The 12,409-nt window shown below is 34.6% G+C and overlaps 1 protein-coding gene across 1 annotated transcript in view; it reads left to right on the forward strand.

Moving 5' to 3' along the window:
• The window catches only part of LOC126966865 (probable 4-methylmuconolactone transporter), a 72,459-nt gene extending 62,830 nt beyond the window's left edge, over positions 1-9,629 (forward strand). The window contains exons 6-11 of the mRNA XM_050811142.1: positions 1,450-1,555; positions 1,991-2,122; positions 3,847-3,985; positions 4,653-4,792; positions 5,434-5,631; positions 7,785-9,629. Of these exons, the coding sequence (XP_050667099.1) occupies positions 1,450-1,555; positions 1,991-2,122; positions 3,847-3,985; positions 4,653-4,792; positions 5,434-5,631; positions 7,785-7,930 (861 nt within the window). The 3' untranslated portion in view covers positions 7,931-9,629. The remainder of the gene's footprint in view (positions 1-1,449; positions 1,556-1,990; positions 2,123-3,846; positions 3,986-4,652; positions 4,793-5,433; positions 5,632-7,784) is intronic.
• The last annotated feature ends 2,780 nt before the right edge of the window (positions 9,630-12,409 follow it).

Genomic DNA, 12,409 nt, shown 5'->3' on the forward strand with positions numbered 1-12,409 from the left:
TTTAAATCTCTATGTAAAATAAAAACACTTTACAAAAATAAACTTTAGGGTTTTAAGGAACATAATGGTCATTAAAAATTATTAATAATAAAGTAACATAAACGTAATTTTTATTTTGTAATTTAATAAAATACTACATAATACGTAAGAATGTACGTTTATCTACTACTACATAATATCACAAATATAAAATAATTATTTCAACAGATAAAATCTAATTTTATTTTTTTTTCAGTAGCAAACTTATTAATTACCGAATCAATATTAATTTCAACATTTCGGTGTATGTATAAAAGAGCTAAACTTGAAATTCTTTCTTGGCCCATTGTTGCTCTCAGCCAATTTTTTATTATTTTAAGTGTTGAGAAGCTACGTTCTGAAGACGCAACACTTACAGGCATTGTAGAAACTATGTGGAGCGCTAGTTTGATGTGCGGAAAAATATCTGCATCGCATTTTGCATAAGTGCTTATAACATTGTCTGGCAAATCTTTTTTCAACAAATCTCTCCAATGCTGAATCCACAAATCTATTTCTGAAGCAATGCTTTCTGAAACATTATCTTTTATTGAAAGGAATGGGTTTAAAAACGAGATCATTTTATTTTTCATTATATTAATCTTAGATTCATCTAAGCCATTATTTATTTCAATTGCATTAAATAGTAACTTATCAAATCTCTTCGGCTATGTTTTCTAGAAGGGGGATGAATATTGAAATTTTATAAAATTGCTCTGGATCTGAAACTGAATAATTGGGGCGGTTAACTTGTTTTGAAGAAATGCGAGGCATAGCAAAGGGGATATCAAGAGATTCGTGAATCTCTTTTACATCCTGATAAATTGGGACAAAGGATGCATCACATGTCTCTCTTTTTGATTTTAAAACTTTCAGTATATCATTTATCAGCTGTTCGGCAGATTGGACATCTATACATTTTTAATCTAACATTTTCCGCAAGATCCAACGATATTTACAAATCTAAAATTCCATTTTCTCTAGAATGGTCCAGAATAAACCTGTTTTATTTGATTTCCTGCACCAAAACAGATATTTCATAACGAGAACTAAGACAAATTTTATGACTAAAGAATTTTGTGAGAAAGCGTTTTTGAGTCAAAAAAAAATTCCGGTATACCAAGTTCTCTGAATTTTGGAAAATTAAATGCGCGGAATGGGAAAGTCGGAATTCTCATAACAGACTTGGAAGGATATGTAAATCTGATTTTCGATACAATAATTGAATTATGACTCTGGGAACTAACTACTACCGAAGATTTGATTTTATTTTCTCTTTAAGATTCATCTATTCCATTGTTTTTGTCAAACTTCAAATTTTATTTGAGACCCGATTTTCGTTTTTGTTTCCTGATTTCTGGAGGGGGGAGGGGTAGTTACCCCTAGTACTGTGTGTACGTCTGAACTAATAGTTGTTTTTAACATTGACAGAGTTGGCGTCTGTGCTACTACAGTGCCGGAGTGGTCGGCCTGGTCGTCGCTGTTCTGACGTTCCTCACGCTTCGGGAACCTGAACGAACAACTATTGGCGAAGAAGGTGCTTCATAAAATTATTTATAGATTTCAGCGTATTCAAAAACCTATTTCTTGAGAAAATTGACAAATGTATCATGATTTTCAAACATTTTTAAGGATGACAAAACTGTACTTTTTTTTTTATTATCACCTGTGAGAGGCTTTTTAGCATATACCTAATGTTGGATTGTATCCATCTGGCATCCATAGCCGCTTATGCCGCCAAACATTAGGGTGCAGGCCATTCTGTGCGTCGGGTTTAAGGGCACTGTAGCTAATGAATTTACTGAGCTAAACAAAACATCTTTGCAATGCCACTTAATAATTTAGGTTTTTCAATAATCCTGAGCAACTATGCGTTGTAATGGACAGGGAGTATCAATTACCATCGTCTCTTCACTATTTCTCATAATTTCCTGTCATAAATTTACTGAGCTGCAATGTTTGTTTGACACAGGAGCTGGCAACAACAAGGCAGGCGATGCGTCGCTGGAAGCAGGCAAGAAGATGCCGCAAGTAACGATCTGGCACATCATTGCGCAGCCCAGGGTGCTACTTCTGTGTCTGGCCGCTTCCATCAGACATTGTGGTAAGTTACACATATTCTAATCATACATATGACGATATAGTATTTTCTAGGATTAATGCTATACGTAAATAGAATACTGTTCAAAGGATTAAAACACGTGTAGTATTTAGTGTTTAATTTTAATAAAAATTATGACAAAATTATTTATGTGTTCAAAACCCCATGAAAACATTGTCAAAAAGACTCAGATGTAACGATCCACGATCACTCTCCTAAAATTATTTTAATATTTTGCAAAATTATTTATTGAACTCTAAAATCAACACAGACAATTGTTAAAACTGCAAGAGAAGAACTAATTTTGCCACTTAGATAAACTGTGACTGCTAACAATGCACGCACACTAACCCAAAGTGACATACAAATCGCGATTGCAAAGACGTAGCTCGTCACGCACACTCAAGTAACTAAACCTGACCTGTTTTCATAGGTTGTCTAGCAGCAAGAGGCATTATCTATATAAGTTATAAGGACGTACAAAATTATCTACATTTTGCCATTGACCTGCCTGTGTGGATTCATTTTGACCTATAATAAGAGTAATGCTTTGTGGGGAGAATATATTCAGGAAAATAGACAGGCACATATCCATTATATTATAATTTCCGTACCCGAAAGGTAACAATAATAAACGATCCCCATAACCGAAGGGGAACTCTAATACTCAGATTTCGGCGGTGACTCTGTGTGTCCATCAGCCAGGCAGTCTTGCTGTCTCTAAATTCCAATATTATAGCTATAAAAGAATGTATTCTGGCACTCCACCTTCTAGGTAAATCTAATAGGATCATCCTAGGAGTCAAAGGCAATGAAATGGCTGACTCACTAGCTAAGGAGGGGGTGTCAAGCTGCATGAAAAAAATCAGCTCCATAACTGGGCCCGAATCAATGCAAACAGTACTAAAAATGGACAAAACAATGCTTTTATTTATTTTTTTATTGGTGGTAATCACCAGTGGTAATTACAATAATACATTTATAATTATTATGCTAATTTACAAGGGTCTTATTACTAAATGCATTACCTTTTAAGGTGAATACCGCATGCTAAATTATGTGTGAAATAGTTACATAAAATAATAATGCTGAAAGGCTTTTGTAAAAATACTCCCAACCATCTCAGTTGTTGATTCTGTCGCGAAAGGGACGAAACATCACACCAGATTCGGGCCTTTGCAGAGCTCTCAACTGTCAAAGAAGCCAGTATTTAGGTGAACTCCCAACAGACTTTCTAAAGACTAGACTAGAACGTGTCGAGATCTAAAGTGTTTCACAGTCGAGAATCTGAACGGTCTTTGAAATGTTGAGCGATGGTGGGCAGCTCAAGATGGCGTGAAGGTGTACGTTCCAAAAATATCAAGAGCCACCAGTGGCCGTATGAGTGAATTTATACATGTTGCACGACCTGCAAACGTTGAATGTGGCGAGGATAAGCGTGAGCAAACACGACGGTCGCATACGACAGTCGGACGTTATATATTCACCTTGTGCCTGAGGCGATTGAGGATATACCGGGCCTCAACCCTGTTGATATGATCCATGAAACTCATATTCCGATTTATTCTCCACTTTTTAGTATTTAACGTCCTTAGCCCAAGGAATGAGGTTACGTTTCTTTGCCATATCATCTGCGTTCTACCAAAAAGTACCGCTGCATTAATAAAAAGTGAAGAAGAGTGTATCAATATTGGGGATTTTAGTTAATATTTTGCATCTATGTTCAGGTGGTATGTGCTTCGCGTACAACGCTGACTTGTACTACCGCGACTACTTCCCCGACGTGGACCTAGGCTGGTGGTTGTTCGCCGTCACCGTCGGAATTGGCTCCGTGGGTGTCGTCGTTGGTGGTGTCGTGTCAGACAAGTGAGTACACATACTTGAGTTGAAACGTTTTAGGCTTAGTACACTCATCCACAGAATGATCAGGAGGCTGTACCATGAAACCAGGAGGTAGGAAGGAATACCTACCTACTGGTGGTGGTAGAAGTACTTATTAGTGAATTAAATCCTACGATACCAATCTTATCCACCACTTCGTTCGTGTCTTTTGAAGTTTTGCTTTGGCAAAAAAACTTTCCTTTATATAAAAAGAACCTGCTTAAAATACAGGTATAAGCAATCTGAAACATCTTCCGGAACGACCTCACTTTTAAGATTTTAAAAGGAATATAAGTATATATACAGTAAAGGTAAATATTGACTAGACTATGTTTAACTATCTAGACTTAAAATAAATTCACAAGGACCGATTTTGTGACCCCAATTATTACCTATGTGTCTTTGGGTAAATTGACACAATAAAAATTTGTAAGGCTTGTGGATTATTTTAGGCTAAATAATTAATAGTTATTAAAATTAAAAAATGTGATATATTTAGACAAAACAAGCTCATAATATATCTATAGATCATTAGAATGTGAATTCACGACGCTTCTTTAATATTTAGTTTTTAGATATATATTCGATACGTTGACTCGCCAAGTCTAGTGTTTATGAATTATAGTAATAGCTTAATCCTTAATATTTCTAGGTTTGTGTCTAAAATGGGCGTAAGGTCTCGAGTGTTGGTACTAGCGCTGTCTCAGCTGATAGCTACACTGCCAGCGTTTGGATCTGTGGTGTTTGGGCCACTGTGGGCCATGATTACCCTGGCTTTCTCATACTTCTTCGGTAAGATTTATACTCTAGATGTAAGAAAAGATTCCCTAAATGTTTTAAATTTGGTAAGGACAATATAAAATGTTTCCAGTGTTAGACTCCAAATTCTGCACGTCAAATTACAAAGCATCGCAAAAGCAGCAGCTGAATATTCAAAAATCCAAATTAACCCTACGATACCGCGCGAGTTGAAAGCAGAGTTCCAGAGAATGCGTTAATGATGTGACCTAAACATAACTAATAATCATGAGTGTGTCGATAAATTTAAACAATGCTTTGAGTTTACCATTTTAAATTTATAATTAAATCTCGAATTTTCTTCTGCCTTTCTTCAACACGTACGTCTGAAAAATTGTTTGCCATTTCTCGTACTTGGCGATGAATGAAAACTCGATTTTTTTTTTGGAACGGGATCTGAAAGACTCGGATCAGTCACTATTAAAATAAAAAAAAATAATACGGGGTCGCAACTTTAGTATTGACGTGATAACACGGTAAGCGAGCGATAACTGTCAACGATGGCGCAGCACTATACTAGGCGAGGCGTGGACAGCTGAAGAAGATTATCCCACTCTACCTCATGCCCCGACTGCATTCAACTCGCACGATAACTGTAGACTATTTAAGCATTAATTTCAATTTAATAATTTCAGCGGAGATGTGGTTCGGTATTGTGTTCGCAATATTAGTGGAGATAGTTCCTGTGTCCGTACGGTCAACAACTGTGGGGGTGTTCCTGTTCGTGATGAACAATGTCGGAGGCAACCTGCCCATCCTTGTCGACCCCGTGTCTAAAGCCATAGGCTACAGGGAGGCTATCATGATATTCTACGCAGGATTCTACGGCATCAGTGAGTATTGTAAACCTTCTTCATCTCGGCTTTTATACAAAATACTTAATATTTTTAACTGTAGATATTTACTTAGTTTTGCCATAAATATTATTATAAGGACATTTATTTCTATGACGCTTATTAGTTTATACCTTAGATCATATTTTATACGTCTCGATAGACAGCTGTGAAAATGTCGATAACAATTGAGGTTTACATTTAACCTTTATTTCGAGCAATGCTATGATGAGCAACACTAACACAAAATAACATACAAATCGCGAGTGTAAGACGTAGCTTGTCACGCACACTAAAGTAATAAACCTGGCCTGTTTACATCGGTGATGTAGCAGCAAAGGCTCTATCTATACGTATAAATTATCTAAGGCTTTTGCATTAACATAATAGAATTAAAAAATTATGAATCTCGTCATACTAAATGATCTCCTTGACCTTAATAACCAATCCCTTAAACGATGAGGTCACTTATATTCAATTTGAAACACGCACTTTTTCCATGGGAAAATTCATCATTGCCAATCTTATAATCTTACCGATTGTTTAGGGACTCCGAATTATCATGGCATTTTAAAGCATGCGATACTCTCTTAAACCGACCATAACTCATAATCCAGGGAATTCAGATCGCGACTAAAGAACGGGCAGTCTTCAAAAAACACCCGATCGTTTCCAGCTGAGTTTGTTGAATATTGCTGACAGGACCATTCTTGGTTATGTGGAAGTTGGAACATGTCTTCTTTCAAACCTTCTGTCAACCTTCTCAGGAATAATATCTTGATACACCTGTGCCGATGTCTGATAGCTCTTTCACAAAAATATGGCTCAATCACTCGTTGGTTGCTAACACGCCTCGAGCCATCGCTGAAGTCGGATCATGTCTACGTTGCACCAAATGTGCTAATTAAAAAGCTCTGAGAATAACCTCAGTTATTCTTCCTGATCAAATGTTACTAGACAGTAATAAATTTCTGGTCAGTAGATAAATATATTTATTCTGTTACCTCCCCTTGCGTGCCGCTTGAGAAGTTGATGAATTTACCACTCTAATCATTTCATTACGGTTTAGGTAATGACCAGTATCCAAGTCATAAATCATCTTTTAAAATACGAAACGTAATTCTATATTTATACCTACAGACTACAGACAGAGTGGCTAAATTAATATTTGTAATTCTTTTTTTATTGTGACAGTAGGTATTTATGGCCTGACTAAGTAAATAAACGAATTTAAACATTAAATTTCAAGATAATGTTATATATTATTTGTTAACGGATTTCGCGGTTGTTTCTAATGGCTAACCCATCTGCAATCATCCTAAAAAAAATACTAACTCGGAGGTAGCACATTACAAAACTGGTCAGTAATTATATTAATGCTGCGATTCTTAACAGTGGTAAATAATCACGATATCAACTTGATCCAGCATATGGTTTTGCTAAATTGCAAGGTTAAACCTTATTTCATTTATACGTCTAGATAGACTATGACAGCTGTGAAAACGTCGAAAATAATTGTGTTTAGAACTAACCTCTATTTAGAGCAATTCACGCACACTAACACAAAGTGTCATACAAATCGCGAGTGTAAGACGTAGCTTGTCACCCACACTAAACTAATATTCCTGGCCTGTTTTTATCGGTTGTCTTACAGCAAGATACTCCATCTAGACTTATTAATTACATAACAGTTAAACATCGGGGTGAATGTATACTTTTAAATTTCCAATGAAATTAATGTTAACATTTTAACTAATCATTTTATTTATATTTTGAAATACTAACGGCCGTTCCCAATATTCATTCTATCTCCGGTTGAGGCCTACTTGAGATGAAAGACGTAATTATCTATGGTTGATTTTTCTGTCCCAATAAACTTATCGACGGTAAGCCACGTTATCCGTACACGTTGTCTGTCAATGGGACGACGTATAGCTTACCAGCCATAGAATAATAATAATAATAAGGCGATAAGACTGACTTATCGGGTATATTGGGACGGCTTCAGATTATTGACAGCTAATTACTGACAGTAGAAGGTAGTAATTTATCTCTATCTGTAGATAGTATATTGGGAACAGCATTAAGTCAACGACGTGATTAGTCACACACTTTCTTACATCTATTTAATAGTAGTATATTTGTACCAACAGGTAGCATTCTGTTCTTCTTGACGATGTTCGTTATGGACGGACCTGTAGAGCAGCCAGCTGCATCGGAAAATAAACCCAATGGCTTAGACAATAAGGCTTACTCACACGACGAGACTAGACACAGGATACAAGACGCTAGGCTTTAAGATATTATACTATTGTTATTTGTTGTTATATTGTAAGGCAACTGTGAGATTGTTGTTTGATGTGTTTTATGCAATTACTGTAGCGTCAATGTGACAAATAGGTAATATCGAAGTATTTTTTGATAACTCGGATAATTGAAGAGAAGGATACTGGATGAATGATATAGAATTCTTAAGAATTCTCGCAACTCTTATGCTTTTAAAAGCATAAGAGTTGCGGTGAAAGATGACATAACTAGAATTGGAAATATGTCTCTTTATTATATTATTATTTGTAGGTATCTAGTGTACATTTACAATACAGGTGTAAATGGTAGAGCGAGGAACCTAGATCTAAATATATTCTCGATTAAATGAAACACACGGGAGGTCCAGTACTATTGGATGTCAGAGACGCGATTGTATTTTCTACTTATGACATTTTGCGTTTCAAAAGTGACATTTTACAAATGTGCGTGTGTGTATAATTTTCACATATTAAAAGTACTTATTTGGTTGTTTTTTTTTAGGAATTCAACAACTGGGCCAATTTTTTTATCACATATAAAATTTTTATTGCCACCCTAAAATTGAACTTTTTACACAGATTGCCTAAGAAAAATGTTGTTGATTTATAATAAAATAAAAAAAAATTATATATTGAAATTAATAACTTTATTAACTCAACTTAAATTATCGTCATCGTTGATATATTATTTATGTGCGGATTTTAATCTGGGAAATTTATGTACCTATCCCACAAATAGGTAATCATGTATCATTCTTGTAAGGGTTAATTGTCATCTCAACCGCCGATACATTTTTTTTTTTTGATTTCACAACAAGAACAATATTAAATATTCGATTTAGTTGAGGAGTACCTAAATTTATTTTTCCGAGAAAATTAATATCATTACAAGCTTCAATAATTGTGGCTTTTAAATCTATATATTGTTAGGTAATACGGTTCCAGCTGGTTTTGGAAGAAGTGATATGACAGCGTTCCTTTAAGTAGTTATAAGTCTTATTTTTAGGCGGGCAATATTTACCAAGAATGAGACAATATTGTGTAGTCTTCGAGTAATAATGCTGCCTATATTATCACTTGATGTCTGTCTCCTGAAGTTGTGTAGTCATAGAATCTTATTTATTTTGAGCCGCCTCATATTAGACCGACTAAAAACTTAGCCAGAGTTAAAAACCCGTTATTTTCAAATGTAAGATTAAATAAGAAAATAATTACATACTTATTATATTTGTAAGTATTTAAGTGATTTAACTTAGTTTTTAAATTTGAGCACAGTTGTATAAAATAAAACGGCGTTGTCCATTACCAAAAAAAATTATACACTATTGCGACTGTACCTAAGTTATTTCGTATTAAGTCGTTTTAGTCCTTCATTTATTTTTTGTCTATCCTTTCAAAGCAATCAGATTATACAAAGATTTATACAAGAATTTCTTTCAGCTCTTACCGAAAACTTATTTTTACTGTCTTCTAAATTTTAAAAAAGGGTATCATATTTTGAAAAAAACCCGGTACTCTTTTCCAGCCTAACAGGAGGGCATACGAGCATAACCAAATTATATTATTAATAAAATACAATTTTGTTCAAATACTATCACTAAATTATTTTAAAGCAGTTTATGTGATGTGATATTACTATTTATTTTTATATATTTAGTTTTAAGTTTTTTTTAATAAAATTAAAACAATACACTTCCTTGTTTTATTTTGCTTGAGAGTGCCATTGTTGTGAGTATATACAGACCCCCCGATGCATTATATGAGTTATTTGAGAGTGTATTGGAGGAGGTTCTATCAAAATTATCAGAATCTAAGAAATATATTATGATTTGTGGTGACTTAAATATTAACTTATTATAAAAATCCACCACAAGTATTAGATTCAAATCTTTGTTTAAATCATATAATTTATCAAATATTTTCTTAGAACCTACTAGAGTAACCAGCACCTCTAAAAGCTGTATTGATAATATTTTTACTAATTATATACCTATTTCTCAATCAATAATTAGTAAACTGAGCTCAGACCACTTTGGTCAATTAACCTCTTTTAATATTGAAGGGAACAAATGTACTTCAACTAAAAAGTTTATGTTTGTTCCGGTAAACAATAGGCGAATGGAGAAATATAGAGGCAATGTTTCAGAAAAACTCTCAAACTTGTATTTGAATTATAACAGTACTCCAAAGGAGATGTATGGTAAGTTATTTAAAATAATTAAAACAGAGTTTGCTTCTATATTTACTTCAAAGACAGTCAACTCGGGTGGTCTCTTGTCATTTAACAAATGGGCAACAGCTGGTATTCATAGGAGCAGACAACGGTTATATGAACTATATAGTGAGAGATCATCGTGTAATCATGATGCATCTTTCCTTGTATATATGAAAAATTATTCAAAATTATTTAAGAAAGTATGTACTATTGCTAAGTCAATGCATATTAGAGAAATGATTAAAAATGCTTCAAATAAAATAAAAATGACTTGGAAAGTTATTAACTGGGAATCTGGAAGAGCGAAAGACTGCAAGTTTGAATATAATCTAATAATAAACAATACAAAAATCCACTCTGAGCAGGAAGTAGCTTCTGCTTTTGAGAAATTTTTTTCTGACATTCCAGTTTCCATCTCAGGCACCCTTGTCTCCTCCACCAGTGTTGCTGAGTCACTTCTTTTGGAAAATGTTAAGGAATGTAAAGAAAATTTCAAATTCAGTGTTGTTAGCCCAGCAGAAATAATTAAAACTTTCAGATCCTTAGAAATTAAAAAAACTGCTGATATATGGGGCGGGCATATCTGTAAAAATAATAAGTTCTGTTATTGACGTCATAGCACCATATCTAGCACTAGTTTTTAATAGCTGTATTGAACATGGCGTGTTTCCTGACCTTCTGAAGTATAGTAAAATTACACCAATATTTAAATTGGGACTCACTTCTGACCCGAATAACTATCGCCCTGTTTCGGTGTTGCCAACCCTTAGTAAAATTTTTGAAAAAATTATTTTAAGCCAAATGCTTACTCACTTTAACACTTATAAGTTACTTCATATAAAACAATTTGGCTTTCCTAGGGGACGCTCGACTACGGATGCAGGTGTTGAACTCATCAGGAATATTTTTGAGGCCTGGGAGGAATCACAGAATGCACTTGGTATCTTCTGTGATTTATCTAAGGCTTTTGATTGTGTTCAACATTCAACGCTGGTCAGGAAGCTATGCCACTATGGTATAAGAGGATCTGCACTCGATCTTCTGATCTCATATTTAAATAATAGGATTCAGAGGGTCGAGGTGAATCGCAGGAGATCTCCTGGGACTCCTCTCGGTATGGGGGTACCACAAGGGTCTATTCTTGGACCCTTCCTCTTCCTAATTTATATAAATGATCTACCTAACCTTGTAGAAAAAAAACACAAGGTGGTATTGTTTGCGGATGACACTTCACTTATATTCAAAGTGAAGCGAAGCCAAGTTTTATATGACTAAGTAAACAATGATCTATCTGACATCGTGTACTGGTTTAGCGCCAATAACTTATTGTTAAATAATCATAAAACCAAATATATTAAATTCACCGCGCCAAATGTCAAAAATGTAGATGCGAATATTTTATTAAATGGAGAGGTGGTAAAACCAGTGGAATCTGCTATATTTCTTGGCATTACTCTTGATTCCAAATTGCAGTGGGGCCCCCATATTGAAGGATTGGCGAATAGGCTTAGTTCTGCAGCATATGCGGTTAAGAAAATCAGACGGTTAACTGACATAGATACGGCGAGATTAGTATACTTTAGTTATTTTCATAGTATTATGTCCTATGGTATATTTTTATGGGGCAGTGCGGCCGATATTAATACTATCTTTGTGCTGCAGAAGAGGGCTATTCGCGCGATTTATAACCTAGGTCCTAAAGAATCATTAAGAGAAAAATTTAAAGAAATAAACATTTTGACTGTTGCTTCTCAATACATTTTTGATGATGTTTTGTATGTTCATAAACACATTGAGGAATTTTCTAGAAACTGTGACATTCATAATGTTAACACGAGGAACAAACATAAACTTGTTATGCCTACTACTCGGTTGGGTCGAGTTAGTAAGTCTTTTGTTGGGCGATGTAAATGCTTCTACAATATGATCCCAGAAAATGTACAAAACAAATGTGTTACGAAATTTAAAAGAATTGTTAAAAAACGTTTGTGTGGGAAAGGTTATTATAGCATAAACGATTTTCTTAATGACACCACGGACTGGGATTAAAGCGAACACCCTCAGTCTCTTTAATTATTAATGTTTAGTGTACGATATTACATTGTAATCCATATTTTATATAAAAAAAAAGCCCGCTGAGTTTCTTGCGCCCATTCTTCTCAGGTCTGAGGCAGTCTCTTTTGAATGGGTGGTAGATTTTGACGTTCAATAAGTGATTATAAATCCTATTTTGAATAAAAACATTTGAATTTGAATA

Source organism: Leptidea sinapis, chromosome 1 (assembly GCF_905404315.1).
Source record: "Leptidea sinapis chromosome 1, ilLepSina1.1, whole genome shotgun sequence".
NCBI lineage: Eukaryota > Metazoa > Arthropoda > Insecta > Lepidoptera > Pieridae > Leptidea > Leptidea sinapis.